This window comes from Porites lutea, chromosome 14, assembly GCF_958299795.1.
Source record: "Porites lutea chromosome 14, jaPorLute2.1, whole genome shotgun sequence".
NCBI classification, from domain to species: Eukaryota; Metazoa; Cnidaria; class Anthozoa; order Scleractinia; family Poritidae; genus Porites; species Porites lutea.
Genome location: NC_133214.1, coordinates 4,188,300 through 4,203,541, shown reverse-complemented (window position 1 = coordinate 4,203,541; position 15,242 = coordinate 4,188,300). Strand labels below are relative to the sequence as shown.

Below are 15,242 nucleotides of genomic sequence, written 5' to 3'. Positions count from 1 at the left end.
TCTTTATATCCTACAAAAGCCGAATTCATTAATTGCTTATTATTCATTCAAAATAAATCCTAGTTTAAAAATAACCTAAAGTATGCTTACCTTTGTCGATGATTAGTTCACCTTGATAGTGCATATTTAGAAGATAAAGGGCTGTTCAGGTCTGCAAATATACTCCAAATAGCAGATGTTGTCCGTCAATTTGTCTTCTTGCTATGTCTTTAGACAATATTTTCATCATGAAACAAGTTAAATGTTCCACGGACTGTTCGGCCATTTTTCTTTTCACAACCAAAACAACTCAACCTCGTCCTCAGGTCTTCTCGGTTAACGGGTGCATTAACCTGCAAATGTGTTGCACTTTTGATGTCATCGGCTGATTAATCGCAAAATTCTTACAACTTTGGTCAATAGTAGCTGGTTATGGTGAATTATGAGGGCACTTTCAGCCAATCAGAAACAGAGAAATATTTTTAATGATTAATAATTAACAATAATGAATGAGGCTGAGTAATCATCTGGCCCTAGTTGTACAAATGTTGGATAGCACTATCCACCAGGCCCCAGTTGTTCAAACGTTGGATAGCGCTATCCACCGGATAAATCACTATCCAGCGGATAGCGTAATTGGTTTCCCTAATATTTATCCGCTGGATAGTGATTTATCCGGTGGATAGCGCTATCCAACGTTTGAACAACTGGGGCCAGATAACTCGCTATCCAGTGGATACGTATTAGGGAAACCAATATTGCATAATCTGCTGGATTGAGATTTATCCGGTGGATAGCGCTATCCAAATTTTGAACAACTGGGGCATGAACAATTATAGAGATCGAGAAGGGTGTTATCTCCCAAGGCTGTATTCTTAACCAACTTGAAAGAAAAAAGAGTTCTTAACAGAACCATCAAACATCAAGGCCTGCATTCTTACATGTATAATAAGCAGTGATTTTATGGTACAACTTCTCTATATTTTGTCTGATTATTTGTAATATCTCTATAAAATCCACTTCAATCGATTTATACTCAATTCAAAAAGAAAACTGAGCTGACAGAAATTTTAACCACTTCATATGGTACTGTAACTCACCGCTCATTACATTATGCAAAAACTGAGACATGAACAATCTCATATTCACTGTCTTGTCTTCAACAGTACACGAGTCACTTATTTTTAGTTATTAATAAGTAAAGAAATTGTCATTTATTCTACAAGTGACAAGTAGCTGCCCTCTGAATTACTGTGTATTTGAACTTAGTCTTGAGCAACTTAAACCAGACAATTTGAAGTCCCAACCCCCCCCCCCCTCTCAGGTTTTTTTAATGGACACTCAGAGGTACTAAGATAGTGGCCTCTATCTTGGAAGAAAAAAAAGAACCTCTCCCTTGAAATCAGTTCACTCCAACTCTCTGTTACTTTCAATGCCAAGTTGGAGGGAGAGCATCACTCCCGACAATAGTATCATAAATGAATGAATGAATGAATCATAGTTAACACTGCAATGTAGGTAAAACCCCTGCAGGTAACCACAATCTTTTCAAAGAAAGAATAATGAGGCTGACATTTTTGTCATTTGCTTCACCAACAGAAACATTTCGGGTAATTAGCCCTTTAACTTGAAAACTTCTACAGCATCACAAGTTGTTTTGCAAGTTGCTTTATGATTCTTCCAGTCGGCTTTTTGGCATTCTCTGAAAATTGTGAAAAGAATACAAGTATTTAATGAAAATAAATGATTAGTGACTGAGGGGTTTTAAAGGGTACGATAGTCCTTCATGTATGCAAGTCAATCAAAGGTGTTATTCAGCTTAATGTAATACATATTATGGCAATGACATTATTGGTACGGTTCCACCCCGCTTTACAGACACCTGCTCAATATGGACACCACATTATTACAGACTGTTTGCCTTGTCCCTAGCCTTTAAATTTTCTGTAAATTCAACCCGCTTAATACGGACACCGCATTAGTATGGACACTTTCTATGGCCCACTCAGTGTTGGTATTAAGAGGGTTTGACGGTATCTCATTCTCACCACTAGAGATTCTTTACTGAAAGATTACAAACAGTTTGAGCATCATGCCCCTTTTTGTGAGGAAATGACATGTAAAACAACTGTACAACTGTACTTACTTGCTGCAATATTTTTGCTCCCTACATCGACCACAGGACTTCAGCTCACTTTCTTTGACCTTCCGAATGCAAGACCTGTTGCCACACCCAGTTGGTTTCTGTACATTGACAAATAGTTGGTAAACAGGAGTCATGAGATCTTTCATTGGCAGGGAAACTGGTTCAAAAAAAGGAAGTCTCTTTTCTTCTGCATCCTGGCCTTGTTCATAATATTTCTTGAATTCAGCTATTTTTTGCTCAAGTAAAGAAATTTGTGCCAAATAATAGTAAGCGTGTGGGTATGGTTTGTGACAACAAGGGGCCTCTTCCACATACTCCTTTAACACTTTTACGGCCATTTCTTTCAGTTGCTGAGTTGTCCAAGAATCATATTTTGGAATCTTTCTCTCACTCATTGTTTGCTTGGGCAACTCTTCTCTGGATTTTACCACCTCCCTCAACTCCTCACTAACCGGTAATCTAGAAATATACAGCAACAGTAATGTATAGCCGAGTCCTCTTTTGGACTCGTAATATGATGGGCAGTACTGAAGGGAATTCTCGTAAGCCTCGGCTGCATCTGCATAGACCCCTCCAGCAGTAAAGATTGCTGCCAAGAAGTAATACAAAAGATGAAGCCAGCTACTATAGTTCTCATTGACATTGAAGGGTTCTTGTGAGGGAACACCATCTGGCTCAGCATTCTTGATAAAATGAATTAAGTTATCTATACACATGATTTTCTTCGTGTCCCCAATAGATCCCTGCATAGAAAGTTTTCTTTCATAAGCTTGCAAAGCAAATGAAACAACAAGAGCTTCAAAGAAATATGGGTTTTTCTCCAACGTTTTCTCACATAATTGAAATAATTGAGGCAGTATTGGAATTATATAAACATCAGCAGGAAATGCTTGTAGTATAGAATTCTCTGTCAAATACCCATGAGCTATAAGAGTAATTCCTCTTTCATTAGTAAAGTTACTCTTCTGAAGAACTTCAAAGCCTTCTTTCACTTGCTTTAGTGCTTGGAGGTAAATTATTGCTGTTGGAGACTGTCCACAATCAGAGAGCAATTTCTCTGTTAAAGGAACTGGCTGAGAAATAGCAAAGGGATGCAGTCTTGCCTCAGATCTTTGCTTCATTTTTTCCTTCAAGATATCACATGTTTGATGGAAAGCCTCTTTGGATACTTCTGATGCAGTATGTTTAGTATCAACACTTTGCTTTACACATTCTTCAAGAAGCTGAAAACAAAAAAATAAAACTATGAATTGAAACAAAACTTGTATCTGAACAAAACACACATTGCTAATAGCATTACAACCTAGACCATAAGAAATTTGCTTCTCAGGTAAGACAGCATACAGTACAAGCTAATTTACAAATTTTCTTCTGTACCTTTTCATTGATGCTTTTACCTTCTCTCTTAGCCATATGCTTGCCTTTTCTTCAAAACGAAAAGAGTGATTTTCGAATGTCCTCGAAATGAAAATGCGTGAACAAAACAAACACAACAAACGAACGGAAATAGAGCGATTTGATTGATTTATCGAACAGAAACAAATGCGCTTGGCATTTGGTTGGTTATGCAAACCTTCTGGTGAAAAAAATTCCAAGCCCGAGAACTTTCTAGAAATCAATCGCTAATTTGCTTTGACATCATACTGCAGCATGATTGGCCAATCGAACAATGCCTTCTCCATATTAGGGTTTTCTTAGGTGGGAAAAGGAAGAGGCCATCTTTTGATCTTCATCCATTGGCTGATAAAACAAATAACGAACACTTACCAAAACCATTTTTCAAGGTCATACAAAAATTGCTCTAAATGTTCATCAACCAACAGTCTAGCAGTAGCTAGTTCCATACCTCTCCCCACTGCAGAGGCAAATTCTATTCCTATTTTTATTGGTACGAATACCTAGTAGTCGCTTGTCTGAATTTTAAAACGTCTCTTGTCGGTGTTCATAAATGCTTCACGCCGCTGTCGGAAATTGAACAAAAATTCTTTGTCTTTGTCGGAATTGTAGAAAAGGGGAAAAGCGATGCATTGTAAAGAAACCATTATAGTTCTGCAACTTCTCAGTTAACATTTCGCATATCGAACACCTATACATCGCCCTTCACAATTAACACAATTCACAGGAGGGACTCCACACAAACTCACTGACAAGAGACGTTCTTAGAAGCTCAAGGAAAATTGATGAAAATTACTTCTGGGCATTCAGACTGGTGATAAATTAGCCAATCCAACATTCTTTGTCTGACACTTATTCTCGGCTTTGCCATCACTGTCGCAATTTGGCTGAGGGAGGTTGTCTCTTGTCGCGATTTCATTTTACACTCTGTCACTACTCTTTGGGTCATGTCGCTTGTCGGAATTTACCCTGGCAGGGCCTCTACACATTTGACCCACTTGTTTTGTCTGATGAGGTTTTGAAGAACCAGATATATATGTTGTAGTCCAATGTTATCCTTGGTTTAAATTTTATTTTCCTTTGTTTTTGGGTATGGTAATGTATGATAATGACTTTGAAACAAAGGAAAGTAATATTTAAACCAAGGATAAAATTGAACCACAACATATACACGCTCTTTGCCATATACACAACATATACACGCTCTGTGTATTACACCTGATAACATTTCACCCACCATAACCATAAATTTTGGGTGACTTAACTCTGGTTTCAGGAAACATAACTTTCAATTGGGTGAGATGACTTTGGGGCAACTTGATAAGTTACCTATTAACATCTATACCCTGACACCTGTGATGAACATCTTTTAACTCTTTCATTTGAGAGTTTGAGAAAGAGTTGTGCTAATCACTTGTCACCCACTCCCCAATAATTCCAAATGCAAAAGTTGCCATCACACCTACCTGTTTTGCCCTCACATCACCATGAGCAGAGGCCTTCTGCAGCCATCTTCTTGCCCTTGCAACATCTGTGAGTTGCTCACAACTTCCGGTCAGATATATTTGTCCTAACTCCAGCTGAGCCTCAGCATCGCCTAGTTCAGCTGCTCTGGTCAAATAATAAACAGCTTTGGTTGGTTGTGGTCGGCCTTCTGGACAATCTCCATTGAGATAGTATTTGAACAAAAGTCTAAGGGCCCTAAATTTCAACACACTACCAAGTGTATTGTCCACTGTTCTCATTGCTCCAGCTAATAACTGTTCCAGCGGTCCCACATTACTCAGGCGGTTTTCACCAGCTGCCATCTTATACCACTTAAAAGCTTCTTCGATGTTTTCGTTCACGACTCCTTCAACTCCACACCGATACATTTCTGCAAGATTGATTTGCGAATTTGTGCACCCCAAATTCGCAGCCCTATTGTACATCTCGAAAGCCTTCCGTTGGTATGGCGGTGTTCCTTTTAAATCTAGCGCTTCCCCAAGTTTTCCAAGAATGTTTGGATCTTCATAACCGTTTTCGACAGCACTGCTTAACCAGTAGATTGCCATGTCGATGTCCTTAGGCAGAAAATCGCCTCCTTCATAGTAAGCCAATCCTAGGTCTTGTTGGGCTAAAATATCACCATTCTTGGCTTTGTCGAATAATTTTTTGATGGAGCCATGTGTTTGCAAGCAATATTGTTGAAAGTTGAAATTGCTGGTTTTCAAAAAATTCATGACCTGACATCGTAAAACCAAAATGGTTGACTGAAAGAAATCTCAACAAACATCGTCACCAGGGCCCAGTTGTTCGAAGGCCGATTAGCGCTAACCCAGGGTTAAATTTTAACCCGGGTCTCTTTTTCTTTTCATCAAAAGCATTTTCTTGGACAATTTTCTCTATTCGTTTTAGAGTAGCCAATCATCAAATTGTTGACGAAAAGAATTAAACTGAATTTGCTTTTTGAGCGTTCATATCTGAATTCAAATTTCGAACTAACCCTGGTTTATCTTAACCCAGCTTTGAACAACTCGGCCCAGGGCTTCTCTGCACTCACGATCTCCTTGGACACCTTTTGATGCATACACAAGGTAATTTCTGACACTGGCGTCAGATGTCCCCTCACAACTGAATCGACGATCCGGTTTCCTTAAAAGGGGACGAAAGCAGTTCCAAAGATACTCGGCTCGAGAATTTAACTCGAGAATATTCTGACAAATATTTGCAATGGATTAACCACGGGAATTACACATGAAGCGTCTAGATTGATGTATTGGCACAAGGTTGGACACGATTCAGTTTGACGAAAACTAAGGACGTGACCATACCAGAGCCTGAAAATTCAGTACTTTTCCTTTAGTTCTGACAGATGTTAACTATTTAAACCAGTCATACTGTTGGTTTCTCAAAGGAGAAAATGTTCGTTCCCATGTCCAGCTAATCCAGTAGTGCGTTCCAATTCAATTCTTACAGTTCCACTCTTTCTCGAAACTTCAGGGTGAATGAGCAGCGTTTAGTTTTCAGGGAAACCACCCTGATTGGGTGGTTTTCGTATTAGTTTATTGTCTTGAAGGAGCAAGTTTAGTTTCTCTTTTCGCACTCGACAGCATTTTGGGCAACTCTTGAAAGACTTGAATTAATCCTCGGGTCCTCGAAAGCAGATCAGCAAACTCTAAAGTATCGTTCTGTCCGGGGTTCTGTCCCGGCGTTTCGTCAACAGCCGTAAGTTTGAAGCTTACTTTATTCAACAAATCGAGACCTCAGTCGCTTCGTACTATACAGCTACAATTCACCGACACATCTGTGATATAAACACGTAGATTTGCCAATTTCTAATCCTAGAAAATCGAGAACACAAATGCTCTACGATCGCAGAGTGACAGACTGTCTATAAAACAACTGTAAGTTATATAGACCTTACATTAATGCTTGTTTTTCAAATATGATTGAAAATAGGTGAGGCGTAACGGGTACACTGCCTGAACAGATACGCTCATATACAAATCGAATGATGTTAAAAAAACGGCGTAATGAAAGTTGAATTATAATCAAAAGATTATAATTGTACCTGAGTACAAAACAGCTGATGTAAAAATTTTCGTCCAGACGTTGGCCATGGATGCAGACCGAGCGATGTGCCTGTTGAACTGATTTCCCTATAAAATATTCAACTTAAGCTTCTTGATTGAAAGTGGTTTGTAATTCCTATATACCTGTTGATTGAAAATCATTTATGAAAATACTATTAAGCTTTTAAGAGTGAAAGTTATCCAGAAAGTTATGAATAACAGAATCCTAAAATCTAAAGAGACGTTATTGTCGTGAAACATTGGTTCCTAGGGGTGACGCATGGTCTTTGCGAGCATTCGCGAGCATGCCGAGCACTGCGATTTTTTTGCGAGCAGAAATAAAAAATTTGCTTTGCGAGCTTGCGAGCAACTGCAAAAACAGGGGGAGCACGAGCAAGAGAGCACTCGTTTAAATTTTGGGAGCAAATCGAGCAAAGGTAAAATTTTGCGAGCAGTTAAAAATTTTAATGGACCATTCATCACCCCTGTTCCTCGTTCACCCTTCGTCTCTCAATGGCCAAGTATAGTAAACCTAATTAAACGTCGCGGCCATTAACAGTTATGGTAGGATTTTATGAACTAAAAATGTAAGTATAAGTCCGCGAACTTTTGGGGACAGTCAAAAAAGAGCTACTGACTTTGTATTTTCCAATCCTCGATCCTCATTATATTAAACGAAATTCGCCATTTGCGCATCTCCCACAGTAAACCTTGTTTGCCCCCACCCCCCCCCCCCCAAGAAAAAAAATTGCATGGGCATTGTCTGTTTTTTTCTCTTGGGACCATAAATAAAAAAACAGTTAGCGAATATCCATTCACATTGCTGGAAAGAGCTCCTTATAAATACCTTAAGCTAGCGAAGATATTGCACCGCAAAGTTGAGAAATTTCACACTCGAACGGTGACATTTTTATGGTAGGAGGCATGAACTTGTTCACCACCATACAATATATGTACTGTGTTTATTTATTTATTTATAATTATATTCTTGTAAATTCTTTTAGTTGTCTACAGTAGTAGAAATAAACTGTTGTCGTTTTTTGTCTGTAAAATATGGTGACTATCACATTGAAACTTACAAGTGTCTTTGAAGGCGTCCTTTTTAGCCGCGTTGGCGGATTTTCGCTTACTGGTCCCAGTCGAAAGTTAAAAAAAAAAACAATGAAAGGGTCTAATGTATCACTGCTGAAAATGTCAGGACAGCAATAGCCAATCAGATTATAGTGATCTACAGTGGCTGCTTTAAAATATTTTAGGTCGTCATGGCAACGGGAGGAGCAACTGGAGGGCGTGTAATCACGTTTATGCCACCAATACCGCCAGGTACTCCTGCTGCACCCACTGTTCTGACTGGAGCCCCAGCTGCTGCTGGACCTGGTAAGAGAAGTCAATCATCAGCACTAATATATTTAAGGGACGTAATTTGTTAAAATGAACCAACCCTTAAAACAGACTGCCACATATTGAACAGTATATTAATTTACTGCTTGACGCCTTTGTCAAGCTATTGATTCCTGAAAAGGGCAAAACAGCTGTCCATGGATGCCATGGGGGCCAATTGTCCCCGCCGTATTTAATGATTTTCTTTGAAACGGCTATTTTTTTTCCTTAAAACGGCTGTTTTATATTTGACAAGTTAGGTGAGTCAACCTCTCTTTGAACTGTTCTCATTTTTATGCCATATTCTTTCAGCCAGCAGTTTTGACCTTGAAAAGAATCAAAAGAGATGGGTTGTGATCGGGATTTGCTTGAACAGGCTTCTGTTGCCAGTCCTCAGGGATTTTGTGGCTCAAGAAATTCCCAAACACTACGCATCCCTGAAGAGTGCACATGGAATTGACACTCAAGTCTATGGAAGACGTAAGACTCATGATGGGCCATCTCAGCTGAACTATGGAAGCATCAACAATAACTGGAGGAATTTTAAGAAAAAAATGCGTTCATATGATTACAAAGTTGGAACGGCTGAAGACTTGGGTAAACTTTATCTTGAGCCACACATGGCCAAGTTTACAGGTACTCAGAACGAGTCGAGTGACTTGCCCTCTCGGTGTAACAAATAATGTATGCCATTAGTTTCCCTATCGGTCTGTCTTGTAAGAAAATTCGTGCTTTAACGTACAGTTGCGAAAACTAGATCACTCTTTGGGAATATCACAAATTCCTTCCAATATCAGAAGACAAATTGAAGGCCAAAAGCTAGAAAACTAAACTGAAGAAAGTCATCCACCCTTATTCAGTGAGGATGATCATTTAAGGTTTTTTAATGATAGAACTATACAGGTTAAGGGACAACGCAACGCTAAATAATCCAGCACCGCATTGAAAAATTAACAAGGGTCTTTCATGAACAACTATACTGGTGAAAAAATTGATTCATACATAATGTAATGCTTATATTAAGCAAGATGATTTTCCATAACGTTCTGACAAAATGACTTTGCAAGCGCGATAGATTTAACTCTTAATAGTGTGTAAATATAAAATTGTTGTATGGTATAGTTTCGCCTTTTTCTTAAGTTTGGTACATTTAAACTTAAAAAGAACTTGCTCGTTATTTCTATGTTATCTCTCTTACAACACGTAGCATCACCTTAGATGGAAACACAAGAAACATTTGTCAGTTTAAACTTGTGGTGTAAGCCCTGCGTTGCCGGGGGAGGGGGGGGGGGGGTGGGGGGCGGTGTAAGCAAGGCTTCACTTTACCTCTTTTGTTACAACTATTCCCGCTTTTGTTGTGTCATTCGATTATAACGCAAACTGATATTACTTCAACAAAGACTTGCATGTGAAAAACAGAACGTTTTCTATGGAAACAAAGTCAACTCCATCCTCAAGTTCACCCGAAGGCTGAAGGGTTAACCTGGAAAACAAAGGCCTGCCTCTCTCACTCTTTAAACCACACAATAACTGCAGAGCTATTTTTATGCTAAAGGTACAGGGCTGCTTCTTTTTGGGGGTCGTTTTAACTCCATATTTACTCCAAACATGGAGGTAACTTTCTGACACTGGAGTTATTGTTACCCTTCTACTTGCGTTAGTTTACCTCTACGATATCGGAAAATAACTCCTTTTGGAGTTAACAGAGCTCGAGAAAAAATAATGACTATAGTGTAAGCGGTTGATATATATATAACTCCACCTCGGTAGTCCTAACTGTTTGAAATGAACTGTGCATTTGTAGGATTTGATAACACATGTGACCTGTCAGCAGTCCTGGGGATTCTGGAGAGGGCGTCTGTTTTTCACAATCGTGTCCAGACCAATGCCAAGGATGTGCGCTCTAAAGTAAGAAATGAGTGGGGACACTGCAACTTTGACCACTGGACTGAGCTAGAGTTCCAGAACAGTTTTCAACTTATGGAGACCATGGTTCGTTCACTGGGGCTACCAAAAGCTGATGAAGACAAACAACTTGATGAACTTCAAGGTTGGGAAACTAAGGGTACGTATTCCTGAACGGGTAAGGGATTGGACGTATTTTTCAACTTTACATCAAAGATAAAGTTATATCAGATGTTCCATTGGCGGGGGGGGGGGGGGGGGGGGGGGGAAAGGGCGGCTTAATTATAGACATGGCCAGAAACATAGAGGGCGTTTGTGTTTATTGGTTTGTTTGGGGTTGTATTGATTTACTATATGGGAATCTTAATTTATAGGCTTACAACTGTGCATGGGCTGCCCAGTGGATAAAGATTTGATGAAGCTTATCAGTGTTGAAGTTTGCAACCTGGAAAAGGAGGTGGATAATTTAAAGCAATCCAGCGTCGATGAAGCCAACAAGATAAGTGCTGCCCTTCAAATTATCAGAGACGAAATTAATAACTTTGACAAGCGAATAACTGAGATTGACAGAAAAGTGGAGGCAGAACGAAAGGAGCGGTTAGAACAAGAGGAGTCTTTGTCGGATGCACTTGCAGATATTTCAAGCAACGTAGCAGAGGTAGACAAACGAGTAGATGCTAATGAAGGGGACATTTCTCTGTTGAAAGAAAAGCAAAGCGATTTAGAAACAACTGTATCGTTTGTAACAGATGAACAAGCTAGTTTAACTGCTGATGTAGGGGCTTTAAAAAGGGAGCAAAGTCAATTAGATGCGAGGGTTGACGCCTTAGAAAAGGGGAGTTCTAAGACGACAAATGCTAAAATTTTTCAAGTACCCAGCCGCAATCGTTGCTTTTGTGGTCGCGATAGGGAATTAGAAGCAATTGTAGCGCAACTAAAAAACACCCCAAATGGTTGTATTCACTCAGCTATTTGTGGTCTCGGTGGTGTTGGTAAAACGTCTCTCGCAGTAGAATTTCTTTGGCGAAATGATAAAGAATATCCCGGGGGTATATTCTGGATTTGTGGCGAAAATAATAATCTTTTCCAAAGGACCGTCGGGGAGATGGCGCGTCAAATTGGAACGTTTGAAAACGACTTTGACAAATCCTTGTCGAGGACCCTTGATTGGCTTGGAAAACGCGACGACTTGTGGTGTTTGGTCGTCGATAATCTTGACGAGTTAGAAATGTCCACAGAAATGCGTAAGCTGCTTACTGGCCACTGGAAATATATGGCTCGTGGTCACATCATCATAACAACAAGAAGGGAGGTTTCAGAAATTGGGGAAGAAACAGGAATTGACGAGAAGTGTTGCATTGACTTAAAATGCTTAACGGAAGAAGAAGGCATTCAGTTCCTACGGCTGCGAACGGGGAAAGATCGGGGCGAAGAAAACGAATTGCGTCAACTGGTCAGAGAACTTGGAGGACTGCCATTAGCTCTCGATCAAGCTGGGGCTTATATACGATGGGTTAAACAATCCATAAAGGAGTATATGAAGAAATACAAGAAGCAGAAGTTGCTACTCTTGGAAAAGAGACAGGCCCAACAATTCGTCGAAAACACTTCTCCTGAGCGGCTAGCTGTCCACACAACATGGATTTTAAATTTTGATCACATAAGGCAAATCTCAGAAGAGATGGAACTTGGAAGGGCTCCCATTCTTTTTATGCAGGTTTGTGCTTTTTATGGCCCTGATGACATTCCATACGAGTTGGTCAATGAAGGGCTAAAGGAGGATGGCAGGTCAGAAGATAGCAGTCTTTGGGATCAAGCCGAGATAGTATCGCTTCTCACCAAATTTTCCCTGTTTCAAAGGTACGGAACGGATTCGTTTTGTGTCCATCGCTTAGTGCAAGAAGTGATTCGAAGTCAGCTGGAAAAAGAGCAAATTGAGTTGAATGTTCTCTCTCATGCTGTATGTGTCCTTCATCAAGCACTGAAAAATACCCGATCACCGGCGGAAGTGTGCGAAAGTTTCGTTGCAGACGCTGTTTTTAGTGTGAACAATCCCCCTTCGTTGCATCTGTGGGGTAAGTTAGCCTCACATTCCACCTATTTACAGGAGCATTTGCGCAGTTACTCAGCCAAGCATAAAGAGTCAGTCCATACCCTGTTGTACACAGAAGAAACAGTGCGAGTCTTGAACGAAGCTGGTATATTTTTCAGTGTTTCCCAAGAGAAAGTCAAGGCTCAAGAAATACAGGAAATTAAATTGGACTGTCTGGTGAACGTCAAAAAGTCCACCGTAGAGGACGGCACCAAATCGCTGAAGTATTTCATTGACATCCCTTTAAAGGACAGAGTCTACAAGCTGATTTCTCACTGTATGAGGCAACCTGATCCAGAGGAAAATTCCATCAGTGAAGAAGACACTTTTGGTGTTGGAAGGGAGGAAAATGCTAGCCAGTTAAGGGAACAAGGTAATCTTGCAATACGAAGTGGCAAGTTTCAAGAGGCGTTGGAACTTTATTCTAGAGCCATTGATTTGAAGGTCGAGGACTATCGACTCTTCGCCAACCGAGCTCTTTGTTATTTAAAACTTCGCTTGCCTCAGCAAGCTCTAGAAGACTGTGAAAGGTGCCTCTCCCTAAATCCCAACTATAGCAAAGCACTTCAGCGTAAGACCTGGGCACTTCATGATCTCGTTAAAAAAGGTACTACCTACCTCAACGGGCAAAGGAAAGCAGCACTGGCAGTGACTGTTCACTTTCATCCCAGTCTTCGTAATGACAAAACGTTTTGTGAAATGTTTCCGGATGTACATACACACTGGGCCCGAGAAATAAACAGCACAACGCAATTGGCTTTTGCCCTAATGACGACTCAAGGAAATGAAACTTTGCTTTTGCACGAAGGAGAGTACAATTTGGAGTCCTTCTTGTCCTTTACTGACATCCAGATTGTAGGTCTCGGAAAGGGGGCCACTTTAATATGTCCCAAACACTGTGTAATTTTTGATTCCAGTTGCTTTCTCGAGAATATCATTTTGCCCAAAGGAAACATAGGTCTAGTCTGCCAAGGCAAGAAAGCAGTTATTCATATGAATCACTGTGAAATTTCAGGAGGTCTGAGAAGTTGTGAGGATTTTCCGGAATGTAACGGAGGTCCCGGATGCAAAGCAGCCTCTCAGGGAAAGCCTGTCTGTAATCGTACAGGAAAATATGGAGAACCATTTTCCATCTCTGGCATGGTAGGCTCTTCTGGAATCCAGATTGTAGATGGCGCGTTTGGAGTTATTGAAAACTGTAAAATTCATAACTGCGGTGGGGGAGCCACTCTAGTTGCAATGGAAGATTCTCGCATGGAGGTGAGAAAATGTGAAGTGTACAAAAACAACCAACAAGGCCTAGAAGCCAGAGAAGGTGGAAAACTAGTTGCTTTTGGAAATCGTATATTTGACAATAATTACCATGGCATCGTTCTTGGTCCGATGGCAGGCGAATGTAACATCAGTGGCAACAATATCTTTGAAAATAAAAGAGAGGGCATGCTCGTCATCACAAATTCGAAGAAGATAGACATACATAACAATGATGTTCATCACAACAGGCCGTTTGGCCTTTCTCTTGATAACAATTCTCACCTTTTGATTCGTAAGAACAGGATATTCGAGAACGGATTTTGGGGTATCATGGCAAAAACACGAACGTCCGCAAATATAACAGCAAACGTTATCTCTGGCAACAAATGTGGTGGCATTTACATAGGTGTTAATTTTTCTGGGAGAATTTACCTAGAATCAAACATTGTCCGAGACCATGGTGGGCCGTGGCTTGAGTGTGCTAAAACCATGGACAGTTTTCCCGTCGACGAAAGAAATTTACCGAGCGATATAAGAAAGACCCCCGTTTATATTCCAAGAGGAGAAAAGTCCGAGTTTTATTCTAAACCTCCCACTCTCATTGGAAACAAAGTATTTAACAACGAGGAGGGCATTTATCACCCGCGAGAGGTCGTTGAACGAGTTTACAATGGATGCACATTTTGTCGACGCTCAGGCAATAACGTGAGCCACCTTATGAAGTGTTCAACTTGTCACATTGCGTCTTATTGCAGCAAAGAATGCCAAAGCAAACATTGGCAAACGCACAAAGCACTCTGTGAAGCTCTGAAAACCCGTTATTCTGTGACAGTGAAGATTCTTTCTTTAGAAAAGTTTGGTCCAGGGCAAGGAAAATCTTCAATTCGCACATTTGGGTCTAATTTGAAAGGGCTTGGTACTGGCCCTAAGCTCAGTCGAAAGAGTCGTAAGAAGTTCATTGTAAAAATTCAAACCCAAAATCTTAATAGCCATCCGTTGCAGTTGTTGGTCGTTTACGACAAAAGCCTCTCTCTAGATTGCACCATTCAAAGCTCAGAAATCTTCAGCGTGATTATGGAATGCGGCGTTCTTGGGGAGTTAAACAAATTCACGAGCAAAAAATGTTTTTTCTGGGCCATGTTTGCAGAGAAAAGAGAGCAATTGACAATTTTTCTGGACCACCTGGCTCCATATCAAGAGTGGTAACTTAAGAAAGACGGCTTGCCAAGCATATTGGTCGGGAAGTACCGATCTTGGAGTCCTTCTACATAATCCTTTAAAACTGGAAGAGATATACCCGCGCACGTATAAACGTATGGGTGGGGTGATGCCTCGGGTAGTAGGGTTCATCGATATGTTCGAGCCGAAGACCAGTAGTAGACAAATTGTCTTGAACAGAAATAGAAGAATGACCTTTTGAACTAGGGGTAGCTAACGGGAGCACGGACACCTTCAGTAGCAATGAAGTAGCCACACTCGGAGGATTCTGACTACTTAAAAAATATATTCTAAAGAAAGAGCGGCGGCTGAACTCTAT

At 40.4% G+C, this 15,242-nt stretch overlaps 2 protein-coding genes across 2 annotated transcripts; one reads left to right on the top strand and one right to left on the bottom strand.

The window, feature by feature from the left end:
• Positions 1-1,547: 1,547 nt before the first annotated feature.
• Positions 1,548-5,801, bottom strand: LOC140925138 (uncharacterized). The gene is made up of 3 exons (XM_073375093.1): positions 4,987-5,801; positions 2,126-3,348; positions 1,548-1,681 (listed from the first exon to the last, which is right to left on the bottom strand). The coding sequence occupies exons 1-3, from the start codon at positions 5,740-5,742 to the stop codon at positions 1,594-1,596; spliced, it is 2,067 nt and encodes a 688-aa protein (XP_073231194.1). The 5' UTR covers positions 5,743-5,801; the 3' UTR covers positions 1,548-1,593.
• A 2,526-nt stretch (positions 5,802-8,327) lies between these two features.
• Positions 8,328-14,918, top strand: LOC140923878 (uncharacterized). Its single transcript, XM_073373897.1, has 4 exons — positions 8,328-8,451; positions 8,767-9,090; positions 10,259-10,519; positions 10,734-14,918. Exons 1-4 carry the CDS (start codon positions 8,337-8,339, stop codon positions 14,909-14,911), a joined length of 4,878 nt encoding a protein of 1,625 aa, XP_073229998.1. The 5' UTR covers positions 8,328-8,336; the 3' UTR covers positions 14,912-14,918.
• The last annotated feature ends 324 nt before the right edge of the window (positions 14,919-15,242 follow it).